The sequence below is a fragment of the Lepus europaeus genome, chromosome 12 (genome assembly GCF_033115175.1).
Source record: "Lepus europaeus isolate LE1 chromosome 12, mLepTim1.pri, whole genome shotgun sequence".
NCBI classification, from domain to species: domain Eukaryota; kingdom Metazoa; phylum Chordata; class Mammalia; order Lagomorpha; family Leporidae; genus Lepus; species Lepus europaeus.
This window is the reverse complement of record NC_084838.1, coordinates 27,001,337-27,021,747: the sequence shown is the minus strand read 5'-3', so window position 1 is coordinate 27,021,747 and position 20,411 is coordinate 27,001,337. Positions and strand designations below refer to the sequence as shown.

Sequence of the window (20,411 nt, the reverse complement as noted above, 5' to 3'; positions counted from 1 at the left end):
TGCTTCCTTTGTCTCCAGTTTACACCTGGTAATGAACCCATGGAGGCTCACAGAGATTGTTCAAGTTTCCTTTTGCTTTATTTTTATGTGTAGCAGGTTTGTTTACAATTTCCAAAGGGGTTTTTCTCCATCTTAAGGAATATGAATTGAGGAGCACCGAAAGGGAAGGTATTTTAATATTTTGGACTCGGGAGGTGGCCCCATCGCCACCGAGGCTGCTCTGCTTTTGTCTGGCGTTGGGAAGAGGCCTTCGGGATGGATGGCCCCGCTTCTTCCAGCATGGATTTTACAGAATTCCTCCATGTCCCGCCTCGGGGAATCGTGCTTTGGAAAATTAAGTGTCCATCAAATCAGGAGGAGGCTTGTACAGTTTCTGTCCCCTTTCCCTCTGCTTTTTGAAAGCTAAAGAATAGAGCCCTTTGTTTTCTTTTCAAGGCAAGTTACCCTGAAATTCATCTGTGTGGTAGCTGTGGACGTCATTGTGCCATTCACAGGCAGCTGTAGGTTGTGGAGGGCAATGTTGTTGAATTCCTAACCTTGACATTCAAAGCAGCGTGTTGGCTGTTGGGAAAAGGTTCAAGACCTTTCTTTCACTTTCTCTCTCCCCCACTCCTGCTTTTTTTTTTTTCTCCTTAAATTTAAAGAAGAATCTGAGATTTCCCCTCCTCCCACCTAGATCAGATTTCTCTACCACTTGGTGTCAAAGCTTCTTGGGGGTGAAGATTTATGCCTGTCATTTCCCGACATTTTCCTCAGAGTTGCAAACTTTAAAATACCTTTCAGAGAAACTTGTTTGGAATTTCATTTTAATGGGATTTATGAATAAATCTCCATCTTAATGCTGACTAAGCTTTAAACATCTATTCCAGGAGAACACTATCGGATTTTTATATTTTAAATTTTAAATCGCTTGTCTGTGGAGGCATAAAACATTTTTATATTTGTGGGAGTGCCATGTGCCTGAGCATTTCTGTTAAAGAGTGACTTTTTTTTTTTTTTTTTTGGTTGGCTTGAATAATTCTGGGCTGCCAAGCAGGAGATAGCGCATCATCCCTTTCCTGTCTCGTGTGGACGGCTGTGTGTACTAGGCAGGTGTGCTTGTCTCACCTGACAACAGGTGTTCTGGGGCAACTGGTTGCCTCGCTGCAATTTCTTGTAGAAAAACAATTTATTTTCGTCTTTCACTTTGAAACCTGTAGATCCCAATTTTATGCTTGCGTGTCATGAGCCTTCCAAGTCACAGGGAAAGAAGTGACACTTCCCACGTGCATTTCCCACATCTGCGTGGCAGGAGGTAAATCAAGAGGACAGATAGGATCACAGTCATCATCCCCCAAAGATCCAAAACTAATGGGGAGGTGTTGGTCAAAGGGTGCAAGTGTTCTGTTGTCAGATGGGCAGGTTCTGGGGATCCCTTGTGCACCATGGTGAGTGTGGTAAAGCACGTTGTAGGCTTGAAATGTGCGAAGAGAGTAGATGTTAAGTGTCCATATCGCACCTGAAAAGTGGTAAGGTAGCGGTGTGACTGATGGATGTGTGAATGAACTTGACTGTGAGAATCTTCTCACAGGGCGTGCATATATCAAGTCCTCACTGCTGTGCCTTTTATTTTTGTCAGCTATACCTCCACGAAGTTAGGGACAAAAGAACCCTCATGTCAAGGCTCTCTGTACCCCATGCTGTTTTCTCCCTCTCTGCACAGACTCGTCCTACTCGGAGCCCCCAGATGTTCAGCAACAGTTGAACCACTACCAGTCAGCTGCCCTGGCAAGGAACAACAGCCGCGTCAGCCCCGTGCCTCTTTCTGGGGCCGCAGCTGGAACTGAGCAGAAAACCGAAGCCGTTCTTCACTGCGAATTCTGTGAATTCTCCTCTGGCTACATCCAGAGCATCAGGCGCCACTACCGGGACAAGCATGGAGGGAAGAAGCTTTTCAAGTGCAAAGACTGCTCCTTTTACACAGGCTTTAAGTAAGTGGCGCGAAGCGTGGTTGTAAAGAAACAAGGTGGCTGCCTCCCCTCTGCCCCTCACCGCACACTCCTCCCTTGCACTTTCCTACTTGGGGCTCCGGAGAGGCCCTGCCTGTGAGCTGCTGAGGCTATCGGCTCCGGGCTTCACACACTGAAGATCGCTTTGGCAGGGATCAAGAGCTCTGCGGGAACAAATGAGTTTAAACTCAGAGCAAATGGGCCCCTGAGCCCGGTGAGGCTACAGCACAGAGTTTCCCTGGCCTAATACACGGTGCAGTGTTTTCTCTTGGTCAAATTCTTCTTATCCTTTTTTTATTTGTCTTTGAAAAAAAATCTGTTCGTACAAGCAAAGCCAAAGTCGAGTGACTTCTTGCTCCCCTTGTAGAGAAGTTATTTCTTAACCTGATGTCATTCAAGACCCTCGCCCTGGGAGGCCTAGACTTAAGAATGCTGCAGACCACAAAAGGAGAATCCAGCGTGCCCCTTGCTCTGTGTCTGACAGAGTTGGTGAGCTCAAAGAGTGGATTGCTTCCTCTGCTGTCATCTAAACCGATTTAGAATCTCATCCCGTGGATCCTTTAGGTTCATGGTTGCAGGTGTGGAGTGTGGGGTCTGGCTTTGCCACTTCCTGGCTGTGTGACCTTGGGAAAGTCAGTAGGGCTCTCTGTGTGTCCATGTCCCTATCTGTAAAATAACAGTAACAGTCCTCTCCCTGCCTCAGGGGCCACTGTGAGTAGGAAATGAACCAGTGTATCTCACGTGCTTAGAAGAGTGTGTGGCACAAACAGTGATTTGTGCTATAATACTATAGATAAAAAGCTACTATGGTAATAAAACATCACTTTCTTAAAAGATTTATTTATTTATTTATTTATTTATTTATTTGAGAGGCAGAGTTACAGAGGGGGTGGGAGAGATACAGAGAGAGAGAGAGAGGTCTTCCATCTGCTGGTTCACTCCCCAGATAGAGAGAGAGGTATTCCATCTGCTGATTCATTCCCCAAATGGCTGCAATGGCCAGAGCTGGGCCGATCCAAAGCCAGGAGTTTCTTCTGGGTCCCCCATACAGGTACAGGGGTCAAAGCATTTGGGCCAACCGTCACTGCTTTCCCAGGCCATCAGCAGGGAGCTGAATCAGAGGTGGAGCAGGAGGGATTCAAACTGACATACACATGGGATGCCAGCGCCGCAGGCAGAGGTGCCACAGTGCCGGCCCCTAGCATTACTTTTATATGACGGCTACAAAGCTCCTATCTTCTACTCCTGTTGCAGTCAGGATCTGAGTCCTCGGGCACCTCACCACAGAGAGAAGCTGCGGAAGTCAGGCCTTGTGTCTGTATCAGTCAGCTTTCATTGTTACCACAAAATTCCCGAGACAACTAGCTTCATGAAGAGAAAGGGTTTGTTTAGCTCATAGCTTTGGAGGTTCAGGTTCAAGATCAGGCAGCTCCACTGGTGTGACCTCCAGTGAGGGTGGCAGAGAGTGGGAGCATGTGTTGGAAGAAGGGATCACATCTCCAGACAGGCAGAGAGCATGGGCCCAAACTCAGTCATTTGCACCAACTCTCTCACAAGAACTCAAGGAGCCCCGTGAGAAATGCCTTCTGAGGGCACACCACCAATGACCTAAGGACTCCCCATGAGGCCCCCACACCCCTAAAATTCTACCACCTTCCAAAAGCACTGCCCTGGGACCCAAGCATTTAACCCATGGCCTTTCTAATATCCATTCCATAGCAGTGGCCAAAGATAAAAATGAACTGGGAGAACAAGTTTTTCTCCTACCAAAATCTCAGTTGCTAGGATTTGATGGACACTGTGTCATATCTCTGACTGTTTATCCAGTCCAGTTATTGTCCAGATAAGTATATATGTGGCTTAGAACCAAGAGGAGACTAAAGGACCTGATTCCAAGGGCCCCTGACAGATACAGGTTTCTCCAGAGAGAAGTACTTGGGTTGGTAAGAAGAGGTCCTTGCCCAAGAAACTTGGTTTCATACGTTTTATGAGCCATTTAAGGCTTTGTAAATTGTCAAGGTTTAAAGGATGGAGGAAGAGGCCACTGTACCATCCCACGTTGGAGCTAGCACAACTGGGAGTGCTGTTTACCTAGTCACTGATCATGACCTCCTAAACAACTTACTGCTACTTCCTTCTGAAGACTCAGATAGGCAGCTTGTCACTCTGAATTTAGAATGGTCCTTCTAGGTGCTGGTGTTACAATGTAATAGGTTAAGCTGCCACCTGTGACTCCACCATTCCAGAATGAGCACCAGTTCAAGTCCCGGCTGCTTCACTTCCTATTCAGGTTCCTGCTAATGCACCTGGGAAAGTGGTGGAAGATGGTCCAAATGCTTGAGCCCCCGTACCCATACAGGAGAACCGAATGAAGTTTCAGGCTCCTGCCTTTGGCCTAGCCCAACCCTGGCCACTGTGGACACTTGGGGAGAGAACCAGTGGATAGAGGATCAATCACCTCTCTCTCTCTCTTCCCCTTTCCCTTCCTCCCTCCCTCTCTCTCTGTAAAACTCTGCCTTTCAAGTAAATATTTCAATCTGTTTTTTTTTTTAATATTTGTTTACTTATTGGAAAGACAGAGTTATAGAGAGGCAGAGGCAGAGAGAGAGAGGTCTTTCATCCACCAGTTCACTCCCCTGATGGCCACAATGGCTGGAGCTGAGGCAAGCCAGGAGCCAGGAGCTTCTTCCAGGTCTCCCATGTGGGTGCAGGGGCCCATGGACTTGCCATCTTCTACTGCTTTCCCAGGCCATAGCAGAGAGCTGGATTGGAATTGGAACCGGTGCCCATATGGGATGCCAGCACTGCAGTCAGTGGCTTTACATGCCACAGCACTGGCCCCAATAAATCAAACTTTTAAAAATAATAAAATAAAATAGTCTGTCTCCCCTGTGACCCTCAGGCTTGATGAGAAGTAGTTCCTCTAGATTTTGTTTTCCTGCTTTGAACTGTTTCTAATTTTCAAGAATAAGGTGTTCAGAGAATCTCTTTTTTTTTTGGGGGGGGGGGGGGACAGTCAGAGTGGATAGTGAGAGAGAGAGAGAGAGACAGAGAGAAAGGTCTTCCTTTTTGCCGTTGGTTCACTGCGGCCAGCACGCTGTGACTGGTGCATCACACTGATCCGAAGCCAGGAGCCAGCTGCTTCTCCTGTTCTCCTGGAAGAGGGGCAACCGGGACAGAATCCGGTGCCCCGACCGGGACTAGAACCCAGGGTGCCGGCGCCACAGGCAGAGGATTAGCCTATTGAGCCACGGCACCAGCGAGAATCTCCTTCTTAAACTGAGCCCTGAACCCAGCCAAGTGGCAACATGTCCTGAAAGAAGTTACCACTGCCCTACAGTGCACAGCTCATGGCTGAGTGGTCCAGGAACCTTCGGGCAACAGCTGGGATTCACAGCTTTGTTTTTCAGGGCCCTGGTGCAGGGGAGTCGCACTTGGGCACCTCTGATGGGTTTGTTGGCCGGAGTCCTGAATATCACACTCATCGCTGTCTCCCAACCTCTCTCCTAGGTCTGCTTTCACTATGCACGTGGAAGCTGGGCATTCAGCGGTTCCCGAGGAGGGCCCCAAAGACCTTCGCTGTCCTCTCTGCCTCTACCACACCAAATACAAACGCAACATGATCGACCACATCGTGCTGCACCGAGGTAGCCTGCCTAACTGTTTTCACGGGGGACGGGGGAGAGTGGGCTGCGTGGTGTTCTGTGGGTGTCTCTTAAGGTGGCCTGGTCCCTTGTTCCTCACTGTATCTCCAGGCAAGAGGTCACAGTGCTGGCCAACAGTGTGCAAACACCCTCCTGTTGGGATTTCCTGCACCTGGCAGGGGGCGAAGGTGGCGGATTCCAAAGTGCGTGCCTCCACAGGGCTTCCCAGCAGGAGGGATTTTCGCTTTCTGGCTCCCCTGCCACAACCACGTGTAGAACGCACTTGAGCAAGACGTGAATGCAAAACACGCCAAGTGGATGCAGGCGAATGTGGAACGTGAAGAGCTGTGTGGTGGTGAGCAGCTCTTTGGAGGAAGACCAGAGGGATGATTTCTAGAGCAGAAAGGAGAGAGAATTCTTCACAGTGGCTGATCCACCCTCGTACAAGCTGAGCATCCCGAATGCAAAAAGGTTGTGAGCATTAGGTTAGGACCCCAAAAATCTCAGATTTTGGAACATTGGGGACTTCAGATTTTTGGCTTAGGGAAGCTTAACCAGCAACATCTCTGTTTGAATATTCCAAAATTTGGAAAGATCCAAAGTCTGAAACACTTCCAGTCCCCTGTACTTCATATGAGGGAAACTCAGCCTCCATTCGAAGTTCCTTGGGCTTTGGCTTTGAATTCAGGTTTTGAAACCTGCTCTGTTTGTTGTCTTTCTGTGTAAAAGGAGATGGTTATACCTAGGAGATGTAATCACTGCTCTCCACTGGAGTTCCAGAAGGGATGCATAGTGGGTTTTCCGTAAATGTCAGTGTCTGCTGATAAACAGGGCTCCTTCTTGTAAGTTCACTGCAGTTTTTCTTAGAGTTGAGTCTACTCTTGGCCAATCAAAACATTGTTAAACAACAGGCTCCCTCTGCACTGGGAGGAAAAATATGTTTATGTAGACGTGCTTTGTCCAAAAAAGATTCAAGCCACAGGTGGATGGAAAAAGATTACGGGGAGATGCCTTGCCAGTCTCAGCTGCTGTTTCATCTCCTGGTCTTCCCATCTCTCTCCTCACCTCCTCGTCCGTCCTTCCTGTCCTCCTTTGCCTCTCACTTTGGGAGCTTTTCAATCAGTTGCGTGCCTCTAAAGTGTCACTTGCTGTCCTGCTGAGATGTCCTTGACTCTGAAATACTGAGTGTTTGGGGTGTTTGTGGAGTGCCCCACGCTTCCCTCAGGCACTGCCTTCGGCTAATTCATTTTCTGATGCACTCGCCCATCTCTGCTGCAGGCAGAAGGCTCGCATTCAGCACTCTCAGATGTCTCAGATCCCCCGTGCTCTAATGGGATGTGAGATCCTTGCTGGCTGGGGCATCCAACTGCAAGCTAGGAACATTTAGGCAGGAATTCCTGGCCCAAGCAGTCCCATCAACTGTTCTGCCTCAGTTACCTGGCTTCCGGTTCCCCATGTGTCGTGGTGGCTCTGTGCCCCAGCACAGCTTGGGTGGAGGCCATCAGTAGCGCTGCTGCCGAGTAGACAGAAGCCGCGAGTCCTCACTTTGTGTGGTTGCCTCTCTTTTCCCTTATTGCTGCCTGGCAGCTTCAGAGCTTCAATGTCTAATGAGCTCAATGACTTCTCCCCTGAGCTGAGGATTCAACAAAGGGGCGGGGGGGTGGGGCACAGGGAGATGAGACACTAAGGCCCTGAGCGCTGCTCTACAGCGTGCCATCCTTGGCGCGCACACACAGAAGTCACCTCATCTCCCAAAAGCGTCGGGAGGGATAGTACTACAAAGAGGATGCAGATAGTTCTTTAAAGGATGAAATGAAAGGGCTCATTTATGTTGGTGCCAAAAAACTCTTGAGACCCACACATTTTCTATGAACTTTTTGAAGACCTGCTCACATAACCCATATTCCTGTTTCATGTATGTGAAACTTGAGGCTGAGAAAGACTACATTTTTGTTATAATTTGGTATGTTTCTTTGGACTTTTTTATTTTGGTTAGGGTATTTATTTATGGTGCTTTTCATTTCACAAAGCATTTAATGTATCTTAAAGGTACCTTTGCAGAATGCTAGGTTTGAGATAATTGAAGAAATTGATGCGACTGCAAAAGAAAGTAGAAATGATGGGGCCGGTGCCGTGGCGTGCTAGGTTAATCCTCCGCCTGCAGCGCTGGCATCCCATATGGGCGCCGGGTTCTAGTCCCAGCTGCTCCTCTTCCAGTCCAGCTCTCTGCGGTGGCCCGAAAAGGCAGTAGAGGATGGCCCAGGTGCTTGGGCCTCTGCACCCACATGGGAGACCAGGAGGAAGCACCTGGCTCCTGGCTTTGGATCGCCATAGTGGCCATTTGGGGGGTGAACCAACGAAGGAAGACCTTTCTCTCTGTCTCTCTCTCACTGTCTAACTCTATCTGTCAAGAAAGCAAGCAAGCAAGCAAGCAAGCAGAACCAGTGGAAAGTTCACATACAATGAAAAAAGCTGGGAATTTCAATACTTAGTGGATGCCATGAGGTGCTGCACACCTGTTAGCAGTGGGCTGCAACTCTGGCCCTGAGATTCTTGCCCATCAGGGAGAGAAGAAACCAGAATAAATTAGACCTAGGGTGTTTGTGAGACCCGGTGAGTTCTCCTGCAGGGAACAGTGTATGATACAGCACATATTGTGTCCCCCACAAATACAATAGTAAGTTCTTAGGACCTGGGGGGTCTGGGATAACTGAACTAAAGCCACTAAACCAATAAACAGTGAAGCTACTAGTCAACCACTGTCCTTGGAGCCCACCCATGTGCCATCACGTCACCTGCCACTGGTCACATAACAGCCCCTTCTGTAACGGGTGGGGAACGTCTGACCTGCAGGCATATGAGACCATGAAAGCATTTGGTCTGGTCCTGCTAAGGCAACCACAGGTGGGGCTCAAATTCAATAAATCTATAGCAGGCTAATTTTTAAGTTGATAGTTTTGTCTATCCTACAAGTGATACTATAAATATCCAACTTGGATATTTATAAAAAGGTCCCATCCCTTATAGGAGGATAATTTTCTGAGTATCTAACTGTTGTCCTTTTCAAATCAGAAAGCACCAATCTGAAAAGACATAACACTCGAAGATTAATAGTAATAACAATGCCAATATCCCCAACTCTTACAATTGCTGAGTGCTTCCTCGGTGGCAGGCACTGTTCTGGTGCTTTACAATATGTCATGGTATGCAAGTCTCACAAACCCTGTGCAGTGAATATGACCATTATCCTTGATGCACAGGGAGCAAACAGGTCCAGAAACAGCAGGAATCAGGATCCAGATTTGTCTGACATGCCTCACCCCTTCCCTACCCCCAGGCCTTGGCTTTAACCACAGGCATCACTTTGTCCTTGGGAAGGTGCTGTTGCCCTGTTGAGAGTTCTAGTGGCTGTGGCAACTGGGTCCAAGGGTGGAAGTATCCGAGGGCTAGAGGTAGAGATGAAGACCACCAATCCAGCCAGCGCCGTGGCTCAATAGGCTAATCCTCCACCTGCGGCGCCGGCACACGGGGTTCTAGTCCCGGTCGGGGCGCCTGATTCTGTCCCGGTCGCTCCTCTTCCAGTCCAGCTCTCTGCTGTGGCCCAGGAGTGCAGTGGAGGATGGCCCAAGTCCTTGGGCCCTGCACCCCATGGGAGACCAGGAGAAGCAGCTGGTTCCTGGCTTCGGATCAGCGCAGTGTGTCGGCCACAGCACACCAGCCACAGCGGCCATTGGGGAGTGAACCAACGGCAAAGGAAGACCTTTCTCTCTCTCTCACTGTCCACTCTGCCTGTCAAAAAAAAAAAAAAAAAAAAGACCACCAATCCACAGGATGCAGAGTGCTTCAGGACCGTGAGCCTACCATCTGTGGCCTGGCCTGCCACGGGTGTCCATTTCAACTCAAAATGGCAGCTCAGTGGGAAGCTGTCTTGGCAAGTCAAGAGGCAGGGTTGTGTATCTGCCTTGCAATTACAGGGTAGAGTTGATCTTAAAGTAACAAGATGTGACTCCTTCTGCACCTGTGCTCTTCCTCCTCCCTGCGTGAATAAACATCTCGGGTCTCTTGGGCCTGCAGACAGCATCTTTCTGAGGCCTTAATTAATGAAAATACTTGGGATGAAAGACAGGAAAAACAACTTCTTAACTGACCCTGAGACAGAGCTACTGCTGGCAAGAATGGAGTTGCCACAGCTTTTTGGCCAGAAAAAATACATTTAAGTAGGAAGAAAAGAGAGAAGAATCCATGATTTCACTCATGGGAAATTTGAATGAGAGCTAATCAGAGATGTGTGTTGGCCATGACAAACGAGGGCATACATGCAGTCAGCAAACCTTCATGATTTGCTTCTTCCATGCCACACAACACTTGGTTCTTTGGGCAAGATGAGGTCCCTGCCCTCCAGAAGGAGATGTGTGTGAGAGACAGTGCGTGATGAGTTTCTAGAGGATTCACCATGGCAGGTGCATTTCTGTATGGGGTAGAACAAGGAGGTAGAGAGGAATGCTTTCAAACTGAGCCACATTTCAACAAGCTGAGATCTAAGATGGGGTACATTCATTTCCTAGGGCTATGGCAACACCGCTTGGTTGGCTTTAAACAACAGAAATGTGCTCTCAGAGTTCTGGAGGTGAGAAGTCTGAAACCAAGATGACCACAAGGCTGCTGATGAGTTCCTAAGGTTCCTTGGCCCTCCTTGGCTTGTAGCTGCTTCACTTTCTGCCTCCATCGACACACGACCTTCCTCCCCACATGTGTCTGTGTGTCTTCTCCTCTTACAACACCAGTCATTTGATTTAGGGCTTAATCCGGTATGATCTCATCTTAACCAATTACATCTGCAAAGGCTCAACATGTCAGTAAAGTCACATTCTAGATTCCAAGTAGACATAAATTTCTGGGGGACGCTATGCAACCCACTATATGGGGGAAACAGTTTAATAAGCTGCTGAGGTAAGTGGAAGCCAGACATGTTTTGCAGTATGATATTAGAATATTCTAGGTGCCTGGAGAGAATAGGAAACATACCAGGAAAGTGTGTTCTGGCCAAATTATGAGGGTTTGGTTACTAATGGAGAAGTCTGAACATTACTCAGTAGACAGATAAGAAACCAGGATGAGTTTTGATAAGGTTACTGATTAGACATCTGTTGAATTTGAATTGAGGAAAACTTGAAAGCAAAATATTGTTAGACCCATCTTTTTGAGAAACTAGGAATTTAGGTCAGATCAGTATTTAATGAGATGAGATTGGCCATGGTTTGATGAATTTAACTTGGGAAAAATTAAAGCTGGTGGTAGGACTTCCTTTTTTTTTTTTTTTTTTAAGATTTATTTTACTTATTTGAAAGACAGAGTTACAGAGAGAGGTAGAGACAGAAAGAGAGGTCTTCCATCCGTCAGTTCATTCCCCAGATGGCTGCAACAGCCGGAGCTTTGCCGAACCAAAGCCAGAGCCAGGAGCTGCTTCTGGGTCTCCCACGTGGGTGCAGGGGCCCAAGCACCTGGGCCATCTTCTACTGCTTTCCCAGGCCACTGCAGAGAACTGGATCAGAAGAGGAGCAGCTGGGACTAGGACTGGCACCCATATAGGATGTGGGCACTGCAGGCAGCAGCTTTACCTGCTAGGCCACAGCGCCAGCCCCGGTGGTAGGACTTCTGCTGGGTTTTCATTCACGCAGCAAATGTAGATTAGCATCATTTGAAGCCCTTGGATACAACCATGAAGAGTCAGGCAGGGTTTGTACTTGACCTTTAATGGAAAAAGAAGGAATAAACTAGTAAAATGAGCACATTTCAATGGAGTTTGTCATCTTTAGGTGTGCAATGCCTCATGCTACAACCTTGCCCACATCTATCTTGCACCCTTATAGTGAGCCTGCAAAAGTGGGCCCAGGTTGAATTGTAGGGGGTAAACACAGTTTTGCTAAATATGTGCATTGTGGTTATGTAGCTGTGCACTCACTGCTCCTGGTCTCCACTTGGCATGGATTTGGAAAATTTATTTTCCAAAAGATAGACAAAAACTGAACTTGTATGTTGAAGTCAATTCTCCTTATTTATCTGATCCATATCATTTTGAAGAAAATAACCTACAATGAGATTTCCCACCTTCCTGTTTTTTTTTTTAAACTTTAGTGAAATTGTATATTCCTTTTCAACCCCATCAATACCTTTGCCTGTTGGAATTAAAGCAGGCATTCCCAGCTTACTCTAGCTTGAGGGTGGTTACCTGCTAACATCGAAACTTAATAACTTCTTACCAAGAGCAGTTTTACTTGCTTATGTTTGTCTCTTTATGGTTCTTTTTAGAATCTTTTTTTTTTAATGTTATTTTCTTAATGGGTTACTCTAGGACTCAGCCTTTGTCACTTGTTAGACCAGAGAGAAATGGGCAGGTCTTAGTTTGGCCTAAAGAGGGACTCGGTCCTCTGGAATGGTGTTTTGCATTTCTTCCTACTTCATTGAGATGTGGCACATTCTAGGAAGGAAACCCGGGTGTGTTGTGTTCTGCTGTTCAGGAAGAAATTTTCACGGTTGTTCTGGACTCCACGACGATGTGGCTTTTCGTGGACTGGAGCCAAAGCAACGCTTCTGTGGTTGCAGTTTTGCAGATTTTCCCACTGAGCTCCACGGGAGCTTGACACAGCATGCACTTCTCAGCTCGGGCTGCTCCTAGGTGCGAGTGCACGTGGACTTCAGTGTGCTGTAACTCTGGGGTCCAGCCTCTGCAGCCCCAGGCACCTTCTGAGTAGGAGGAGAAGAGAGACACCATCCATCCCAGAGTCGAACTGGGAAAGTCATAATATTTTGCAGCCCGTGCTGAAAGCTGAGTCACAATGGGTGTGATTCAGGCCTGGATTTCTTACCCAAGGTAATTTTGAGAGGTGTGAAGTCAAGAAAGACCCACGGTTGTCACTGCCCCCATAGAAAAAAAGCTGTGAGCACTGAGCTTCTGTAGTCCAGGCAGGGCCCAGTCCCTTCCTGGAAGCATTCCAGTCTTTAAGTTTATGTCCTGCGCTTGCCTCAGCAATGAATGGTCTCATTCAGCAAGTGCTGTCAGTCATTTGCTCACCTTTCAGAGTCTGTCTTGTTATTTTTTTTTTATTTTATTTTATCTTGGTTGTGTTTGCCATGTTTTGAGAAAAGAAAAAAGGTTGACTTTTTTCTAAAATTAGTGTCTTAGTAAAAATCCATATAATTAAGAGATTTGGTACACGAATAATGTCTAAGTTTGGAAGTCTCATATTTTGGAAAGTCTCATATTTTGCAGTTTATAAGGAGGGAAGTGACCGCTTCTCAAAATCAGAAGATGCTTGAGAGATATTCAGGTATTACCGGTTAACTTACACATCTATGGCTTCTTCATGTTCTAAAAGGACACAGACTGGGTGTTGCTGGAGACAGGGAACTCTTAGCATCTGTGGTAGCTGAGGGCACTGACTGCGGCCAGCTGACTTGTGTTCCGAGGTTACAACTTTGTACTAAACAAAAAGTATGGTTTTGAGGAAGTGGCTTCATTGATCAGTTCTCAGTTGCCACATCAGTAAACCAAAGAACATAAAACTGGCTTTGCAGGGTGTTCCAGGAGAGTAAAACATCACAATGAGAACGCCTAATAGCGCTTAACATAATCAGCTGAAGTGTCATTTGCATTCATTGTTAATATGTGAGCTTCAAAGTTCACATATTATTCATATATAATATTCACATATTATATTCATATATAGTATTCAGAGCATTCATGACTGTCAAATTCACTTCAGTACACAGAATAAAACTCGAAATTGCAAAGAAAACTAATCAAGGTGGGAGAGGAATTGAAAAGGAGACCTATAAAAAAGTTGGAAAGGACTGGTTATTTAGTGTGGGAAGTGGCTGAATGAATGAAAGGTGTTGGGAGCATCTTTAGTTGGGAAGTTACACCCAGCTGTCTTTATCTCTGCTGAGGTCAGCCGGATGAGGGCAGATAGGGGAGGGTCAGAGCCAAAGAACAAAGTGGAACTGGTAAAGATGACAAGATAGAAGGCAAGAACAGACATAGAAAGGAGCCAGTGAGGTTCATGCCAGCCCTTGCAGCAAACTCCATACCCCAGAACGGGGGCCGATCACCCTGTTGCCGTGGGCACCAGCTTGCTCATGAGTCTTTACCCAGTAGTGCCTTACCCAGTGTGGTTGCACATAATGCCTGGCACTTGGCTTAGAGTGTGATTCTCACCTGGAGCTGATCTTGACTCCCAGATTACATTTCTCTGCAGACATTTTGGGTTGTCACAACTGGAAAAGAAGAGTGGGACTGGCACCCAATAGGTGGAAGCCACAGACACTGATTAACATCCTACAAGGCACAGGAGAGTCCCCTGGCACAAAGAATTCTCCAGCCACAGAATGTTAGTCTTGCAACTATTGAGAAACCCCGGGTTAGAGGAGTTAGAATATCCTCATCTGAGCTTCCTGAGACTCACTAGTTTACACCAAAGCATTTTTTCCTCGGTTATACCAAACCATGGAACTGAATGGTTACAAGACTGTTAAACATTTGCTATTCTAAGAAAATGTGTGGATTACATTATAATCATGTGTTTCTGAGCTGTCTGCTATACTTTGGTTTAAAAATATTTATATTTCTAAATAAGCGACTGACTCTTTGTATAGGGAAAATAACATATGCATTAAAGCTCCAGGGAGTATGTTGCAGACACCACCTTCCACGCTTCCTCTGCCCAGCGTTTTGCTGGCCAATTAATCGCTGCATTCAAGGACTCCCAAGGCAGTGCCGGCCTGCAGTTAGAATGTTACAGTTGAGATTAAGGCATGACATTGGGTGGGGAACGTTCCCCAGGAACCACACACAGGCCAGTGACAAAAGGGAGACTCCTGTGACTGGCATCGACACAAAATACTGATGCTCTGGAAACGTTGTCACTCAGTGACTCGGAATAAATCATGCTTTCCTGCCTTAATAATACATTTGTTGTTTCTAAATAATATAAGTGTATGTTGCATGCGTCTACTTGTAAACTTCCAGAGTCTTCTGAAATCCAGACACAGCATGAGAACACATGCTATATTTGATTCTTGCATAAATAGCACAGATTTTAATTTTATCCCAGTTATGGATATCTGGCGCGTGCGCTGATACTCTGGGCAGACTGGTGTGAAATTTAATTTGAGCAGTTAAACACAAGGGTGAGAGAGTGCAGAATAAACAAGCACATACACTTTCAGCCCTACAGCATTTGGTTTGTTAATGGGAAAAGCACCCAAATCCTCAATCTCTCTCTCTTTCTCTTATTTTTTCCCTTCTCACCATCAGAATGCAGATTGTCTGAAAAGGCACAAATCCTCCATATCTTCTCTATGACCCCCACCACCTCCTGAAAGTTGCCTGCAGCCATTGCGTCTGTGAGCTCTTCATAGCTGGACATGGCAGTTTTAGTGAGGGAAAGTGTATAGGTATCTTCGTGTTCAGGTTTGATATTACATTAGAGGTCTCCTTGGTTTCAGGACAAGTGGAAGAGGCTTGTTGGGAACATCTTAGAAGGGGAAGAAGAATGGAATTGGAGGATGGGAAATGATGGATCTGCAGCAGAGCAGACCTGGTTTCACATCTCACCTTTGCCATTGACAATGCCTGTGGCATTTGGAGAGTTACTTAAAGACCCGCCCCTCATTTTCAGGATATGTGAAATTGCAAGTTAACTGTATCCTCATAGAGGTGTCAGGAGGAGGAGGGTGCCAGTACAGTAGTGGCACATTGGTGGTCATTTAATGTCAGTTTCCTTCCACCTTTACAGACACCTATAAATCCAGCCCCAATAATGTGTGGAAGGCACACGGGCTAATGATTGTTGTCGATAACCATGAACCTTGGTAAAGATGGTGGCACTTCCACTCCCCCTCTCCCTGCCTACCCTAATCACCTCCGTCCAGAGTTAGCAAGCACCTCGCAGCCCTCCCCTCCTCTGTTTGGAGGTTGCTCTGGGTATTAAGTACGAAAGAGCTTTTGGTCTTAAAACTCCAACTTGTGCCAGAGGAAGGTGTTGTTCTGGGGGCTGGGGAACGGGCAGTGTGCATGTGTGTGCCGTTCACCGACCCAGACCCAGGAGAGGCAGCAAACTCGAATGAGTGAGTTTCTTATACTCCAAAGAAAGAACATCTACTTGCCGTCAGTAAAAATTCCCATCTTTCCATTCAATTTGTTTCCACAGAAGAGCGAGTTGTCCCCATTGAAGTGTGCCGTTCCAAACTGTCAAAATACTTGCAGGGAGTCGTTTTCCGCTGTGATAAGTGTACCTTCACCTGCTCCAGTGACGAGAGCCTCCAGCAACACATAGAAAAGCACAATGAACTGAAACCGTACAAATGCCAGCTCTGCTACTATGAGACCAAGCACACGGAGGAACTGGACACCCACCTTCGGGATGAGCATAAGGTACTTGCCCAGGACTTCCTGCCTCCCACCCTGAGCACACCTGTGGGGAGGGGCTGAACTGGGAAACAGAGCTGAATTGAGTCACGCCCACTATGTGCAAGACACAGACATGCACAAAGATCACTTTTTAAGTGAAGTGTAGTTTTTTTCTATTATAAAAGAAATGTGAAAAGGTCCTTCCAAGAAATTACAAACACAGGTAGGAGAAGGTAGATCACTAATAACACCCATCACCCAAATCCAGCTGCTTAACATTCTTGGTCTTTTTTCTATGCCCACTTGGATTTATTTTACATAACTGTGATTATACATGATACATTATATCTTGGTTTTTTTTCTTAACATCCTAGTAGGAGTATTTTCTATATTATTTCAAATATTTTGTCACCAGAGTTGGCAAACGTGCTCTAAAAGGCCAGGTAGGAAATATTTTCAGCTTTAGAAGACATACAGGGTTTCAGTAGTAAGAACTTAATTCTGCCATTATAGCAAGAAAGTAGTCACAGACAATATGTAAATGAATGGATGTGAATTTGTCCAATAAAACTTTCTTCCCCAAAAATAGGCAATAGGCTATATGTTTATAGTTGCTGACCTCTATTCTATTTTATCTATTTGATGATGCCTCAGAAAATTTACAGAAAAAATGGAGTTGAAAAATATATTTATTTTGGCACAAGTTTTTTTTTTTTTTAAAGTTTGGGTTTTTTAAAAGATTTATTTTATTTCTTTGAAAGATAGAGTTACATAGAGGGAGAGAGAAGTCTTCCAACCACTGGTTCACTCCCCAGATGCTACAATGGCCAGAGCTAAGCTGATCTGAAGCCAGGAGCCAGGAGCTTCATAGGCCATCATCTGCTGCTTTCCTAGGCATGTTAGCAGGGAGCTCGATCGGAAGTGGAGCAGCTGGGGCTTTAACCCACTGCTGGCTGCAGCAGTGAACCAGCGGGTGCATCCATCCGCTGGTTCACTCCCCAACTTGCATGGTGCAATGGGTTAGGCCTAGGCTGGCGATACTGGCATCCTGTGCTAGAGTGCCAGTTTGAGTCCTGGCTGCTCCAATTCTGATCCAGTTTCCTGCTAATGTACCTTGTAAAGCAGCAAAAGATGACCCAACTTCTTAGGCCCCTTCCATCCATGTAGGAAGCCAGGATGGGATTCCTAGCCCAGGCCTTGCTGCAGTGGGCATTTGGGAAGTACACCAGCAGTGGAAGATCTCTCACTCTGTCTCTCCTGATCTCTGTTTCTCTGCCTTTCAAATCAAATCAATAAATAAATCTTTTTGAAAAATCCATACATAGCTGTTCATAATGCGTATTTTGTATAAAGTTTTAAAGATTCCTCATATACGTGGATTTCAAAATTTTTTGAACCAAGGTAAACTTGACTTAATTCCGTTTTCTGCAAGTTTTTTGAAGTACCCTTGTAAATGTCCTATTTGGGAAGGAGAATTGACAAAGAACAGATTAGCAGAAGATATCAAATGCACAAGTTTGTAAAGAAAAGTCTCTCCTGAAGATTTGTCAATCAGAAGGCAATAATCATGCCGGATGCCTTTCTCACTCCGAACAGGACATATTTGGCACATCATGAACTGAGACAGCTATTTCTGGCTTTTGCATATTGCCCAGAGTACAGGAGGAGCCATAATTAATATTAGTATTTGTTTAATGAAAAGAACCTATTGAGATGCTGTCTAATTAACCAACAAGTCCAAAGCGTCTACTGACTGTTCACCTAAGGCATAATGAGCTGCACTTTCGACCTTGCTTCCTTTTTCTTGTGCTGTATCCTCATCATGGAAGCAGGCCTCTTCTTATCTGGCCTGTCTGAATCACCTGTACCTAAGATTAGAGTTTTTCTTTGGGGTGTTCGGAGAGAAGGCTGAGCCTGTTACCTGCGCACCATGCAGTGGTTCTGTGGTAACCTCTCTGCTTTGGAATGCACTCAGTTTTCTTTTACTTTCTTCTTTTTTTTTTTTTTTTTTTTGCCCCAATGATTTATTTATTTTACTTGAAAGTCAGAGTTACACAGAGAGAGGAGAGGCAGAGAGAGAGAGAGAGAGTGAGAGAGAAAGAGAGAGAGGTCTTCCATCTGTTGGTTCACTCCCCAATTGGCTGCAACGGCCAGAGCTGCACCGATCCAAAGCCAGGAGCCAGGAGCTTCCTCTGGGTCTCCCACGCGGGTGCAGAGGCCCAAGGACTTGGGCCATCTTCTACTGCCTTCCCACGCCATAGCAGAGAGCTGGATTGGAAGTGGAGCAGCTGGGTCTTGAACCAGTGCCCATATGGGATGCCAGCGCTTCAAGCCAGGGCATTAACCCTTTGTGCCACAGCACTGGCCCCTGCACTCAAAGTGTCTACCCAAAAAGTGGAAACAGAGAAGAAACACCTGAATTACTTCCTTAAGAAATTTTAATGTTCTTTCTACTTCCTGGACATGTCTCCCCCAGACTTAAGGAAAGATCACTCATCTATCGCCAATCAAGCTTTCCGCATTTATTCATCATGTCTTATTTATGTAACCACCTCAAACCTTTTCATTGTAGTGTTTACATTTTTAGGCTGTTGTTTTGGGACCTAGCAAATCAGGAAGATATATTCTCCTTTCTGTTGTTGCACAGTAGCTTGTGAGTCACTAGGGAAATGCAGACAAAGTTAGAAACCATAGCAGACGTGGAACCAGAGCCTTCGTGAGCAGTGGGTGATCAGTTGAGGCTTTGGGGTATGGGTCCAGGAAATGGGCTGCTCAGGAATCTAGGAGTGCGGTTTACGTCTTTTGGAACCCGGAAGACCTAGGTTTTAATCTGATCCTCACTGTTTCCTGTATGTGCTTTGGCAAATTACTTAAATTTCTTGGTCTGTTTTCTGATTTTTAAGTGGGTATCATTATATCTTTCTCCGAAGCTGTGTGAGGTTACATGAAGTCCATGTATTTCCCCCACTCTGAGACTCAGCCGTTTTCCTCAGAAGACTTGTGGGTTAGGTTGTACCCCAATAGAACAGTAGTTGTACCTATCATAAAGGCGGTTCTGTTTCCAAAGGCCTAAAATATATTTTAAAATCAGTAGCTACACTTTGCAGTTTAGAGGCAACCTTTGATATTATATGAGTGTTTTCACTATGCCGTATTGTGTTTTTTAATTTTTCTCTTTCTCATGATTGACCAGCTTATTCAATCCAATGAGCACCTAATTGAGGCTAAAGAATTGCCACTTTAAGCATGCCTAATGATTTTCATCTTGTCTCAATTGTTATTAAGTTTATGAGACTCATACTTAATAAAACACTTTCCTTTTTTCATTTTCTATTCCCCTACTTTCCCCTAAATGGTGAGTACAAAATGCAATTGAGACTTTTGAAATAATTGTCCAAATATTATTATGTAAATAAAGATGGCAATGCTGTTGAAACAATTTTGGGCTGACAGACAGTGACATTATGCACTAGCTAAAAACAGTCATTTTTATCAGGGAGAAGGTCATACAGAAGTCTGTCTTTAGCATTCATCAAAAAGGTACAAGGGCCTCACTCTATAATGCAAAGAGGAGTTCGCTGGCAATTCAGATACAAAAGTCAATGACCATAGGCATGAGAAAGGGAGAAATATAATTGTTTTTATTCACAGACATTGTGATTATTGTGGGTAGAAAGTTCTGCCTGAGGAATCTACAGAAAAACTACTAGCACATTAACGAGTTCAACAGCATTGCAGGATATAAGATCGATGTACAAAAGTCAGTTAAATTTCTGTACACTTGTACACACAACCTGAAGATAAAATTTTACAAAGATCAATTCCATGTACAATAGCATCAAAGAGATTAAAATTTTTAAGAATAAATTTAACCTGGGGGCTGGCATTGTGGCATAGCAAGTAAAGCTGCTGCCTTCAATGCTGGCATCCCATTGGGGCACTCTTCAAATCCCAGCTGTTCCACTTCTGATCCAGCTCCCTGTTAATGACCTGGCAAAGCAGCAGATGGCCCAAGTGCACCCACATGGGAGAACTTCCTGGCTCCTGGCTTCAGTCTGGCCAGCCCTAGCCATTGCAGCCATTTGGGTAGTGAACCAGTGGTTGGAAGATCTCTCTCTCTCTCTCTCTCTCTCTCTCTCTCTTTTTTTTTTTTTCTCTCTCTCTCTGTATTCTCCTCCCTCTGTAACTCTGCCTTCAAAATAAATAAAATAATCTTTAAAAACAAAAATAGGATAAACTTAACTTAAGAACTGTAAAAACATACACTGAAAACTATAAAATCATGTTGAAAGAAATATAAATTAAATTAATATAATATATACCATGTTCATGGATTAGAACACCCAAATTGAATTGCTGAATCAGCATATT

At 45.4% G+C, this 20,411-nt stretch overlaps 1 protein-coding gene across 5 annotated transcripts in view; it reads left to right on the top strand.

Moving 5' to 3' along the window:
* ZNF462 (zinc finger protein 462) overlaps window positions 1-20,411 on the top strand; it is a 154,219-nt gene that overhangs the window by 109,892 nt on the left and 23,916 nt on the right. For all 5 annotated transcript variants that reach the window (XM_062207806.1, XM_062207808.1, XM_062207807.1 and 2 more), the window contains exons 8-10: window positions 1,703-1,970; window positions 5,499-5,635; window positions 15,841-16,064. In XM_062207806.1, coding sequence (XP_062063790.1) covers window positions 1,703-1,970; window positions 5,499-5,635; window positions 15,841-16,064 — 629 coding nt within the window. The remainder of the gene's footprint in view (window positions 1-1,702; window positions 1,971-5,498; window positions 5,636-15,840; window positions 16,065-20,411) is intronic.